At 36.9% G+C, this 14,403-nt stretch overlaps 1 protein-coding gene across 1 annotated transcript in view; it reads right to left on the bottom strand.

The window, feature by feature from the left end:
• Positions 1 to 8,888, bottom strand: part of LOC306842787 (delta and Notch-like epidermal growth factor-related receptor) — a 29,850-nt gene extending 20,962 nt beyond the window's left edge. The window contains exons 1-4 of the mRNA XM_079373852.1: positions 8,517 to 8,888; positions 1,590 to 1,928; positions 1,407 to 1,501; positions 270 to 433 (exon numbers count right to left, since the gene is read on the bottom strand). Of these exons, the coding sequence (XP_079229978.1) occupies positions 270 to 433; positions 1,407 to 1,501; positions 1,590 to 1,928; positions 8,517 to 8,813 (895 nt within the window). The 5' untranslated portion in view covers positions 8,814 to 8,888. The remainder of the gene's footprint in view (positions 1 to 269; positions 434 to 1,406; positions 1,502 to 1,589; positions 1,929 to 8,516) is intronic.
• Positions 8,889 to 14,403: the final 5,515 nt, after the last annotated feature.

Genomic DNA, 14,403 nt, shown 5'->3' with positions numbered 1-14,403 from the left:
CATGTCCCCACTTTTCAAAATGCTTACAAATCATACAGAGTGAGGTTTTTTTGGGGAAAGTTGAAATGCACAGTCTCCTGTAAGGGCTAAGTTTAGGTGTAGGGCAATAGCACATACAGTTTGTACAGTATGAAAACCATTACGCCTATAGGATGTCCCCACTTTTCACAAAAACAAACATTTGTGTGTGTGTGTGTGTGTGTGTGTATATACAGTATATATTTCTCCATGTTGCAGGCACATACACATGTTTGAAAACACACACTTACCGAGGAAGTAGTTGTGTCCGAATGGCAGAGACTGGTCAGGGAGCACCAGGCCATCTGAGCTCTGCTGAAACCACATGATTGTACCATCTGTAACACAGCACTGCTCATAACCAGCCTCACCTACTCGCCACAGCACAGCGGAGCCACTCACATTACCCACAAATCTACACACACACACACACACACACACACACACACACAGAGAGAGATCTCATCATAATCAGTCACATGTCAGTATGTCAATGAACTAAAGTCAGGAAAATTATGTAGCAAACTGTGCAATGGGAACAACGTAAAAAAAAAAAAAGATACTTTAAGCCTTTTATTCTATGTAAGAGTCTAATACATTTTATTTTATACATTATATTATGTTTTAGTATAGTAATATTTTATTAATAATTGATTACATTAAATATTTATTATAATATAGAAATCATATTCAATATATAATATTCTAAATTTGACTATATTAAAGCTTTTTTAATAATTCATATTATCTAAAATCTAGATTTATCTGTTATGTTGGCCAAAAATCATATGAAAGGTACTTTGACAATTTTACCATATCATTTTAATGTAATCCAAAAGTTTGGCTTTGGTTTAGATGTATAATTAAATCTAAAATGTATAGTATATGTATATATTATGTTTTAATATAGTAATATTTAGTTAAAAAGTTGTAAGTTTATTACATTAAATATTCATTATAATATATAAATAATATAAAATATATTCTATTCGATAATTTACTATATTAAAACATTTAAAAAATATTTATATTTATCATATTTATCTGTTTTGTTGGCCACAAATGATCTGAAAAGTACTTGGAAATTATATGATAAAACTGTCAATGAACTCCAAAAGTGTGGCTGTAGTTAATTATATAATCAATTAAACATTTAAAACATATAAGTGATGAATTGTATTTCCATCAGTATTTTGACCATTTCTATATATTACTTTTTAATATTTTTTTAAATTATTTTTTTTATATTATATTTTATTTTGCAGTGGTTCATGGCTAGAAATATCTATATATGCCACAGAAAGAAAACTGAAAACACACTGAAAGCCCACAACTCTCTTATTCTTAATATCTTTCCAAGAAAAATAGGACATGAGAAAGTTTCTTACTTCACAGCTGTTTCCTCGGCGACCTCCATGGAAATGGTCATCATTCTGGCAGACTCACCTCCGACGGTACTCAGACAATCTGCTTCATCAGTAATCTACAACACACACCCACACAAAATAAGCCACTCACAGGAGCAATCCTGCCTTCCAGACCGGACCCAGCCGTCATGACACATCACTTACCTGCTGATCCTCCCACAGTATCTCCACCGCTTTCTGACCCGGTTTGGGTCGCCACGGTTCCAGGGTGGGCGGAGCTTGAGTAGTGGTGGGGACTGTGGTTGGCTGGAACACTTGAGTGGTGGTCGCAGGTGTGGCGGGTGTGGCAGGCGTGGCATGCTCCGGGACAAGGCTCTCGGCGAGGTCCCAGGTGGACTCGGACAGGTCAAAGGTCAAGGTAGGCAGGTCACACCGAACCCCACTGTAACCCTCGCTGCACTCGCACACAAACCCATCCCCTTCGCCGTCCTGGCTACAGTTGCCATGGAGACAGGGGCTGCTGGCGCATGGATCTGCAAAAAACTGCACCCGATAAAAACAACAAGAATGAGAGATAAAAACGGCATCATATTATCAAACATTTTAAATCGCTCCAGTCACACAGAACAGCAGTGAACGATCCAGTTTTCATTTCAGGCAAACATCTATCGACTAACAATCACTTGGCCTAAAGAATGAGAACTGAGAGCAATTAATATACTGAAATCACAGACGAGCACCGTTATAAAAATGAACAATAGCAATAGAGCCGTTCCACTCTGCCCGCAGGAACACCTGCACCAGAATCTTCAGTGCTAATTCCTTTATCTTACAATTATGTAGTGATATTGATCCAATTACTCTAATTATACTCCATTTCCTTTGGCAGGGACATGCCTTCTTCCCAAGAGATAAAGTAGGACTTATATGTGCCATATTTTTGCATGAATTCATCTGTAAGCTATTTATACTTCCTACTGTGTGTGTTGGCATAACATAAGTAATCTAACATAAAATGCTTCTACTGGATAATAGATGATATCAAGGATAATCAACAACATATGGCCGCTAAGTTAAAATAGCTTCTCCTTATATATAAATATTTCTATGTAGTACTGAATCAATATTATCAGGCCCAAAATAACAAATATATGTTAGTAATTACTGTAAAATCTACAAACCATCATTCATTGAGAAAAACATGCATGTGGCAAAATTATTTTATGTTGCTTTTTGCATGTTTTGTGTCACGTTAAAAGTAAAATGTGAGATGATTGGTGCTAAAAGCATGTTCAGGTTTATCTGAAAGAGATAGAAGTGAATCTGGTGAATCTTTTATTACAATGTTGTACGTATTCTGAAATTAAATGTTCGTTGAGTGGTGCTAAATGGTTAATGCTTGGATGCATGTGACATTCTACATTGAACCTGACCTTAAACCTAACCGTTAAGTGTCAACAAAAGCAAACCTGACATAATAAAAAACACATTTGCTGATGCAACCATGCCATTTTAGCTTGCTTGAGTTCTTTTATTGTGATTGTGTTTCACAGAACTTGTACCCGAGCGCTTTGTATCACAAATCTAATGCTGTACCAGGTGCGCTAACAAGCAAGTTTACAACATCTGAAAAACGATATATATGGAGCTGGACTGGTTATGTGACGCCGATGTCAAAAGGTTTTAGTTTAAAAATCATGCACCATGGTAAAAGTGTTTTGAGATCATGAAACTGCACAAAATAATCTGACGCATCATCATGATTTGTGTAAAAAGGAATAAACATTTGTGTTGTTTTACTGCTACTAGAGATCATTTCAGAAACTTCGGTGAATTGCATGTATAGTAGGTATGTTTTTGTAGTTTTGCTGAAATATAGGTAGTAGAGGCATGCTTTGAAATGGGTCTGGGATGAAAATTCATCAACTGTAATCAATTATGGTGTAAATAAAGTCTAACTAAGCCCTTTTAGGCTGCAGAACATATGCGATGTAATGTCCTTCTTCACATCTGTCCCTCAAGCCCCGTTATTAAGCTGATCAACTTACTGGCAATCACAGAGGCACATCTGAAGTGCACTACAGTATTCAGTTAAGGTCAGTAAAGCTGGTTTTAGTTCAAGACATGAAATGATAAATTTTTGTTCAGAACAAGACTGATTCATTTAAAAAATGATGCTATTTTTTTTAAACTAATGGTTAATGGTGCAGATTTTATCCCATGTTTTTATCCCATCAAGAATCTGTGCCTTGTTTTTCTCCTTTTGCTCTAAATCTGTGGTTCTCAATGGCTGGGTTGTGACCAAAAATTGGGTCACAGTTCTGTTCTTATAACTAACCTAAATACATATAATTCTCTACTAACCATATAATCATGCATTTTTAGGATTTACCATTTGTGAATAAATTACTACTAAGTCAATGGCTCAGTTGTTTGGTTACCAAATATCTTATTTTGTGTTCAACAGAAGAATGAAACTCATACAGGTTTAAAACAAATGAGGTTGAGTAAATGATGACAGAATTTTCAGTCTCTTGGGTCTCTTGTAATAGCTCAGACAGCAAGCAGTGTCGGCCCAGATCCGGCCCACATCTGGCCCGCATGGATTTCAGACGGGCCAGATGTGGGTTGGATCTGGGCCAAAACTATGTTGCTGTCTGGGAGGCCATCCAATGTATTATTATGAATCTGGGTCCTAAAGAACTAATTTACAGGATCTCTCCCTGCATCACAGTCTACTGACAGAGAAATGAGAAAAAGGTAGGGCGGCTGAAAAAGGAAGCAGAAATAGTGTGGGGAGAAAAAAAGGTCATGGGTGAGGAAAATACCTTCAAAGTGCGAAGCAATGGATGAAGGGTTTACAGTATCAATCTCTCACAATTCCCAACTTCCCAAGATATCTCTCACCGACATTAACACATCCCTGACCTTTGGCTTCTTCAATCTGATTTTAACAGAGAGCCTCCTCTAATGTGAAGAGCTGTGGACTGGTTTCAACCCAAGACCTCTATCACCGGAGCTGGTGTTTATCCTATAGAGACAATGTTTAATTTTCTTTCACTGCGATTGAAGAAAGTATTTCAAAAAACTTTCAAAAACCCAAAAGGTTAGCTACACGTCATCTTGCAGCAAAGATCTCCACTTATTCTCTTTCCCTATTTTTAAAGGTCAAATAGCTACTAAATCATGCTGAAATGTCTCCTCGGACGTGAATAACAACTCATGGTCGCAAACTTGAAAAGGGTGAGCTTGTCTTATTCATATTGTAATTTAAAACAGAAGTGACGTTTTATGATTGAGTTAAAATTAAGACATATTTTAATTCTGCACATTTCTATGATATAATAAAGCAAACCTGTACTAAAATAAATTCTCAAAAGCTGATTTATACATTTAACAAAGAACAAAATGTTTCTAACACACACACACAGCTTGAAAACCCACTGCAATCTGACTATTAATAGAGAAAGTGAGAGAGAGAGAGTGTTTGACAGATCATCCCTCACCATTCAACTGTATAATGATTATGAATTAATGAATTCTCCAGTTTTCTTTGAGAAAAGGAATAGTTTTCATTGATGAAAGTGTCTTTCAAGCAACGTTTGCACTCATACTTTATGAATATCATCAAAGGCCAGGTATGAAATGGAAATGAAAGCGTAATTGGCTCATAGCCACTAAACATCAGAGGACGGCCTGAATGAATACTAACCAGCCTGCAGATGGAGGACACAGTTAACAGAGAAATACAAATACTTGGAGTTGCATCAAAAAAAAAATTGTTTACAGCAGCACGGGCCACAAAGGATTCATGTTTACTTACATTAAAGGTCGAACGAAATGAGATTCAACTCATTAGCGCTATCTGATGCAGAAGTGGAAAATCTTTCTCTGGGGTTTTAATGCAGAACGCAATTTTATTCAGTGTCATGGCTACATAATAACACACATACATGCACTCAAAGCTAGACATCACTGGCAATGACATTTATTAATGCAGCACATTCTGAAAGGCAGATAAAAAGAGCAGATGTGCCACCAATTAACCGGCCAGATGAGGCCATATCAGTGCAGAAGAGTTCAGATTCTTTGGAAAAATTTACTTATTTGTGTGTCTAAACGAGGCAAGACTAAATAGGTGAAATCAATGTTCCCGATTCAACATCATTATAACAAATAGCTACTTTCTCAGAAGCTCTCAGAATGTGAAGTTCGTCTTACCATACTGGTAATGCATGTTTGTTAGATCTAAATTTTGTTGAATTAGACTTGGCATCTGTTCAATAGGATTTTCTAGAAACTACTCATGCTACTATTATGAAGCATGATGGGGAATTTAAAGGGTTAGTTTACCTACAATGAAAAACCTGGCTTTACTCATCCTGATGTGTGGAAGCCTGTTTCTGCCACGGAATAAAAAATAAAAAAGTAATTGCAACTTTTTGTCTCACAGTTCTGACTTTTTTCTCAGAATTACAGAATTTGTGCACTCAATTCCAAATCATCGTTGAAAAACTCTCATTTGTGCACATTTAAAACTTGTACTTCAAGGTCATGCCCCTCAAACAAAGCTGTCATGTGACTTCAGAAACATAATAGCACACAAGTCACATGGACTACTTTTATGGTGTTTCACTTTCTTTGAATGGAAAAGAGTGTGTGCATTAATCTCTGCTAAATATCTCCCCGTGTGCTTCACAGAAGAAATAAAGTCATGTAGGTTTGGAACAATATGAAGGTGAGCAATTTTTAACAACAACTTTTTTAACATCCTCCATATTTAGTGCTCTCTCAGCTCTCGGTTCTCCTGAATGTCCCTCTCTGAGCCTTTGATGTCCTCCAAAATATCTATCTATCCTTTCACCCCTTCAATTCTCATTTTATTCATTTATTCTACCCACAAATCCTACTTTAATGAGACTCACACTCTTACAGGCTTACAAGTCTACATACAGCGAGTCTTCAATTTTTCAAAGATGAAAGCTTTGTAGAAACAATAGTCAGTCCAGCTCTCTCTTTAATATTAATGAATTCCCCGTTGCTGCTTAACAAGCTGGAATCAAAGCCAAAAGACCAAAGAGGAGAAAAAAAACACGATGACCCTTAAAATAAGCATCCCTGGCGATATGACCAGCAAACAGATCTATGGTTTCTAAGTATGCATCCACCTACTGTAGTAAAAAAGTGACTGTGCACATCCAAAAACACATACATCCTTCTCTTTCTCCTTCTAAACACGAGTTCTCTGAAAGGACAGGTGACTCATTCACAATCGCTCTGCGTCAGATGCTGCTTAAGAGGTTAAGTGAGCTCCTCAAGGGCAAAAAGTCTACTAACTTATATCAAATCATTCCAGTTCATCTCTTTGATTTCATAAAAACATGTGATTCTGCTGCATCACGTACAGTGCATCCATGCAGCCTTTAATGAAGTTTGGAAAAATGGCTGTCTCATTACAGGGTGACTGGAGAACACCAGCCTTGCCTGGGGAAATGGAACATTGAGTGACATCACAATGACTTCAAGCCTTGTCGACCAATCGCGGTGAATCTTGTCAGTGCATAAGCCAATCGCGCAGCAGCATCCTTTTTGGCTGCATTGGGGGAGATGTAAATGAGCAGTATGACGTCACAGGACACAGGTTTAGACGCAAGCTTTAACTAAGGTTGAGGAAAGGACAGGACACCGTGGTGCCATGCAGAAAGATGCATCTTCTTCACACTTGAGAGAAAACACCAATGAGATGCAGCCACACACAATGTCTTAACTTCATGAGAGCCACCTGTTGTCCAGTGAATATACAGTACATGCGCACACAGTGAGGCAACTCTTCTGTGGATCTCTGTTCTGGATTCACCAAAGCTTTGGTGTTATTTAGGTCAGAAGTCCTAATTGTGTCTAGCTGTGCAACTCACATTCAGGCTTTGTTCCCATTAGTGTATTTACTCTGATGTGCGTTTACAGCCAATAAACAACAAATCTGTGGCTAATACCCTCACCCTTTCCCTAAGGGAATTTAAGCACATCTATGAGCATGAGCTGCAAAATAAATTAATAAAATGTAGTGTTATTGTTGTGTCGCTGACATACTATTACTACATCTCATTGTAATGCAATGAGTCCACTGAAGGCGAGCGTAGAGATGAACTCAAGTGCAGTTTATTGACAAACATGAAATCCAAAATCCAAACGAAGACTTGACTTGGTATGAAACAGACTAGACTCACTGACAGCAGGTTACAACATTAATACACAACAAGAACTAAAGGCAAAGACAAGGCTACTTATAACAAACAGCGAGGGTCACATGACATGAAACAACCAATGAGAACATGACACATAGAACCAGGGAACCAATAGCAAGGAGACATGAGGGCACAGGAAGCATGACACAAACAGGAACTGACATGAAAACAAGCACATGGAACAGAACCATAACAGTCCTTACATGTAAAAAATTATTTTCCACATACAACTAACATTTATAAAGGTTTATTCTTACTAAGACAAAAAACAATTATATGTAGAAAATAAAAATATTTTAAAGATATTTTCTGTGAAAACAATTTTTATTAGTATTTTTTATTATTATTTTAATGTAAATGTTTACTGTTTAAGTATAAACAAGAAACAAGAAATATATTGATTAAAGCTTTTTTCTTTTTTTTTCTAACTGATCCAGATTGGACCATCATCACACCCCGATGCACCTGACTAGAGGTTGAGATAAAGCTTGCATCACCCATCACAGAACGCCTGTGGTCCCATAGTGGTTTGTTATAAAACAAAATGCATGCAAAGAGGTCAACGCTGCATACTTGCAATATGAATCAAAAAGGTGACAGACTGAGAATGATTTTTGCTGTGTTTGTGTAGCAGTACACCTCACATACCGCAGATTCACATATCTCACTGCAAGACAAAAATTTATGCTGTGATCTTAACCTCTAACACACACACACACACACACACACACACTCAGAGCCGCCTCTCCTCTTCTCCTATCTGTTGCCACAGCAACGCAGCACTCTCCTTCACATCTCACCAACAGCACAGGAGCTCCTACAGACCTTTGACAGACACACGATTATCGTTGACCGTTTATTCACACTAACACGACTCTGCTCTCACCTCGCAGTTCTGTCCAGTGAAGCCCTGTCCGCAGATGCAGGTATAAGCCCAGAAGTCAGTCTGCATCTGTGTGCTCGGACTCTCCTCCATCTCTCCCACCCGACTACAGACGCCTCCGTTAAGACAGGGTCTGCCCTCGCAGGGGTCCGGCAGCGCACTGGGGGCCTCGGTAGGGCCGGGGCTGGATGTCAGAGGGGTCCCGAGTCCATCCCTCACCCCGAGGATGAGGAGGAGAGGAAATATGTAGCGCTGCATGAGAACGGTCCGGATTTGGTTCTCTTTGCTCCTGCTCTGCATACGGTGCTGTGGAGAGCAGATCAATGGATTACAGTCGTTCGCTTGCGGCTGTGTGTCTGCGTGTGTGAGAGACAGAGAGAGGCAGTTTGCTGGACTGGAAGGTCTGAGCGTGTTTGAGGACGGGAGAGAGAGGAGCGGAGGGGAGTGACGGCAGGTGACGACACACACGCTCCTCCTCTCAGTGTATTTCGGTGCGTTTCTGCTGTGTCAGTGGAGCTGAAGCTCTGCAACAACAATCAGACACCTACACATTACACAGTCTCATCACTGAGAGTTTCTCACTGGATGCATGTGATTATATCCATCTCATGGTTGATAAATGACATATATTAAAATTCTACATTATTTTGTTGGTATCACTTCAGGATAGTGCACACATATTCGCTATTAACTAAGAATTTTGCCTCAAAAACTCCTATTTTTCTGCTTACTGATAGTAGTTGTTGTAGTATTTATGTGGTCCCACTGTATATTAGTTAAGGTGACCTTAACTACTATGTACTTACATCAAAAAAATGTGAGGGACCGATTTAGTGGTATGTGTAGGTTTAAGTGTGGGTTAAGGTGTAACGGATGGGTCAACAGTGTAATTATAAATGTAATTACAGAAATTGCAAGATGTATTTATATGCAGGTATTTAAAAAAAAAAGTATAATGTGAAAACATGTATGTACACAACAAGTGCATTGTATCAAGTTATTAATTTAAATGTAACATTTTATTAATTAATTTAAATGTTACATAACTGCAAAGATGATCTAAAATATGCAGTAAAATGAGTAAGCAAATACTGGCCAATGTTATTTCAGTATCATTATGGTATTTATCAACATTCAATTTGGTGCTATTTTATTTCTATATTTTCAGGTTTCATTTAAAATTTCAGTAATTTTGTCGTGCTTTTGTCATTATTATTATTATTTAATATTTATATTTTGCTTTATTTCAGTTTTAATAATTGTAGTACTTGGACTTATTTATTTTCAGTTAGTTGCAAAGGCAATAAAATTCTAATTTTCATTTAAAAATAAGCTTTTCCGTCTAGTATTCAAGTTTTATTTAATTTTAGCTTCATTTAAATTTTAAAAAATTACAAAAATAACAAAAAACATAGTTTAAGTTAATAACAACACTGATATTAACTGAAACTGATGAATAATAATAAAATAAAACCAGCCTTGAAGAGGTGTATGCTATTACTATTCTAAGTGATCAGACTCAGTTGGATGCATGGTTTCCACCTGGCGGATGATAAAATGAGTAAAAATCATTCCAGCAATAGATCAATCAGTCATATTTTGAGGTCGGGCTTATTTAACACCCTAATAACCACCCAGAACACCATATGTGCAAGGCAGCGCACTAGAAATGACTCATCATAACAACTGCATGGGAACTGTGGTGGCTTCTGCCAGTGCTATGAGGAATCATTTTCAGAGTCTTGGGGTTTTGATGCAAGAATTTAGATTTTATTATCTGAGACAATAAAACCGAGAGACGCTGCAGTGAATCTCCCGAATACATGGCCGCTCCTGCTTATATCCAGTTTCTCCCAAGGAGTGTTCTATACATTTTCTATAGCATTATTGTTTCTAAGAAACAGTCTCCATCTGTTTGCTAGAGCAGACACTAACCCCTCTGTATGTTACGTTAAATGAAGAGGCATGACTTGGTCATAGGATGTGCAGCATGACTTGGTCACGGGATGTGCAGACACTTTAAACCATATGTCTGCACATTTCATTCTTTTGCAGGCCTCTACACATGCAGACAAATACCATTTTACAATAGTAGAATAACTTGATACATATATGGCTATATTCACATTGATTACACAAATAAAACTCTTCGTCATTCCCCCCTTTGAGACTTACTAAGTCTCATTTTTACTTGTTTTTACCCAGAGTGCTGTTTCATAATTCAGTCTCATCAATTATTACTACCTAGTGACCAAATTAAGTCAGTTTTATCACCAATGACTAGACTATGCAACAGTACTCTGGCGGAGCAGCAGGACCAAACCTCTCCCCCACAATTGACTAGGAAGGAGTAAAAGATCCTGTCTCCCTAATTCCTTATTTAAGATAAAACAATATTATAAGCATGAGCGTGCATAAGCCCAGTCCTGGTAGTGTACATTTTGATTTCACTTCAAATTCCATTTTTCATCATCTTGACATCTTAGTATTTCCATTTGCTTAGCTGTGGTTTTGACAACTAATTACCTCAGTATAGGAAGCACACAATAAAACAGTAATCCATAGTAATAAATAAACAGTAATAAATATTGCAACTCCTAAAAACATTCCTAATTTAGCTAACCATGCTCCCCATTCTCCTAACTTTAGATCAAACCAATCCCAAATTTTATTATCAGTCCCACATTTTATTATCTGTCCCAACATTTGCTTTAAGTTTTAACCTTAGGTTTTTTATGTGATTATTACTTCACTAAAAGCTCCTTTTGGAGCAGTATTATTTGGGATATAAGTACTGCATTGTTCCTCAAACATAATACATATTTTTCCTTTTTCAGTTAACAAATAATATAAAGCTATTCTATTTTGCTCTGTCATTCTGCTTGTTGCATCCAATTGCTCTTCTAGAAGTTATAAGGTCTCATCAGTGTAATTATGAAATCTTTGCTGATTGTAATATATGTAATTGATCCATTCTGTATTTTTAGTTTGTGTAATCCAAACAAATATTGAGTCAAACCCTGATTTGACTTCATCTCTTGCTTTAAACTCATAAGGTATACCTCTTGGTTGACCAATTGAATCTATAAACTGCAGGGTCTTTTTCATAGGCCCTTTTAGATCTGGATTTTTCTTCATTTGTTGCTTCCTCTTCTAGTGAGATGTGGCTCATTTTATGTGTCAACATAGCCCTAGTACATAATCCTGACCATTTTCTTATAATGTTGTTAAGAGGCCTTATTCTAATTCACACATGTCTGTCACTGCAATATCGATGTCATCAAATATAGGTGGCTGGCCTTGTTTTATCATTAAATAGTCATCTTTACATCATGGTGTTTTCCATATTTTGCTTCATTTTTCTTCACATCTTCCTATGTCAATATGTCCCTTCTGCGCATAACATTTAAATTCCTGAAATGCCATTAATTGTATTTTTCCTTGTGGCTTTTATATTTTCTTATTCCTTACTGTTGGCCATTTACGGGTACGTATGCACTGTAATTCAGTTGCTTCTCTGTAGTTTGTCGTAGATTGTAGAAATTGGCACCAATATGGGCAAAATGACATTTTTTTGGTACAGTTTCTAAAGATATTTATCGGTCTGCCTCTTTCTATAAAACATTTACCTCCCAATCTTACTACATCTAACCCCATTACATTAGATAGTCCTGGACAGTTGTTAAACCATTCATCATGAAATATTCTACAACTAGAACTGTGTATAGGTATTAGTACAATATAGAATTGGTCTTGCTTCAAAGCAAACTATGCAGTTTTCTCATTTCTCCTTTTCTGCTGTGTAATTTACCCATTTATACCAATTATTGTCTTCTTCCTTTTCCCATAATATATCTGAATTACCCCTTTTCTTAAAAGTAATATTATGATTATCATTTACAATGTGCATATTTTGTCTAGATAGTTTTTTCTTCTCATCTAGTTCTTGTTCTTTTTTAATTAAGTCAAAGCCACTGTTAGTTTCACCCAATAATTGAAAAGTCAATAGTTTGCACTTCATCTTATGTCACTGGTTTCTTCTTGTCACTTTTTCCTAAGTTGTCTGCTTGTCGTTTCCTTTTCTTTCCACCTCCTTTTTTCCATTTGTTGGCCCACATCTGCTCCAAAGTATTTTGATCATCTTATTAGCCATCTCCCATCAATCATTCCATCTTCACCAGGGTGACTCTTTACGAGTCGTTGCAATGGTCTTTCCCTCGTTGGCAAGGGAGGGTCGTTACTAGCACGCCCTTCACCCCTCGCTTCATGCTGTGTGGGGTTGTTGAATGGTGGAGCAAACCATTCCCTGGCCTTGACAGAATTGCTGTAACCTGTAAATGGAAACCTTCACAGTTTTTGTTAGTGATATCAAGCATGCTCATCTGTACATATGCTCATCTGCTCATCTGTCCAGTCGTCCTGTGGAAACTTCATGTGGGTTGAGGGCTGTCCTGGCCCCTTTTTTGAGCTCTCACAAACCCAGTTCTGTCAATATAATGAGTATAGGGCTAATACCCATCTATAATATAATAAAGAATTTGGTTTTACTCAGTTATTTGCATCCTTAGTATTTTTCAAATGATTTCAAATTTATTCTCAACAATTTACTAATTCATTTATCTTTTTGTTTTATAAACTGAGTTCCACTATATCATTTGATAATTTCCTGGGCCTATCTTGCTCAGTAGCATAGGCATTTTCACCTGGAAAACACTCAACCCACTTTATTTATGTTATCAATCAGAAAGACAATATTTTATACTGTTGACACAGAATCAGCTCCATCATGATATGCTGAAAAGTGAAAGTGAAAAGAAAGTTAGATATGGGGTGGACAGAGCAATCTTGCTTGCTTTGCCTTCCCATGTAATGCGCTGCGCAAGTGTGGCACTGTTTTTCTTTCTGCCACAATAATAACATAGGTACTGACCAGGAAACTTAACCAAATTCATCCATGGTCATTATTTTACTGGGCATAATTTGCCCTGTGGGCCCACATTTTAAAATTTGCTTATGGTGTTTTGGCAAAATAATTGATTTGCCTCAGTGTCTCGCCAGACACCTTCATTCACTCCACAACACAATCAGTCGCACTCTTTCACACCCCCCTTTTTGGCCAAAAACATGTTTTTTCTTGAGATGTCATCTGATTGTGACCTGAATGGTTTTAGCTGTGGAATGCCATGTATTCTGAATAGGATAAAACAAACAATTTTTCTTACACTCTACTGAGCGTAGACCTGGTAGCATTCCACATAGTTTCTGGATGTCCGATGCATCTGGACAACATCAGTCACCATATAGTTTCATTTAACAATGCAGTATAAACCTCTTTTTGTTTTTTTTACACAATTTAATAGATTTATTTGTTTAGAATAATTGTCTGCTTTGTGCAATTGAGAAAGCCAATTTTAATTTCTCAAATGTCATTTGTTTGTGTAATTTAAAGTTTAGTCACATACTTTTTGTTTTTGCTCATGAGCCACTTTAAGAAGAGGATTGGAGATCTCTGTACAATCTAGGATCCGTGGCCATCAACATTTCTATCTTGTTACCCCCAGCGATGACAGCATTTATGATTTCATAATTTTGGATCTCTGGAGTAAAAATTGTTATTGTTATTTTATTCAAACCTAGTAAATTACCTTTAAACAAAATGGAGTGACCAGTATTTTTATTTTATCAGCTACATTTTTCCTATTAGACATTTTGTCTACCCTTTTTTTTTTTTTTTTTTTTTTTTTTTTTTTTTTTTTTTTTGTTGTTGTTGTTCATTTTTCTTTTTTCTTTTCCCCAAAGAGTTCAGTATTGTTTTCAATACTCAGTTATGCATTTCCCCCTTAGTTGGTTAATGAAATAGCCCTCACTATGCCAAATCCAGCTCCATTTT

This window comes from Barbus barbus (genome assembly GCF_936440315.1).
Source record: "Barbus barbus genome assembly, chromosome: 23".
NCBI classification, from domain to species: domain Eukaryota; kingdom Metazoa; phylum Chordata; class Actinopteri; order Cypriniformes; family Cyprinidae; genus Barbus; species Barbus barbus.
This window is presented reverse-complemented; position numbering and strand designations above follow the sequence as displayed.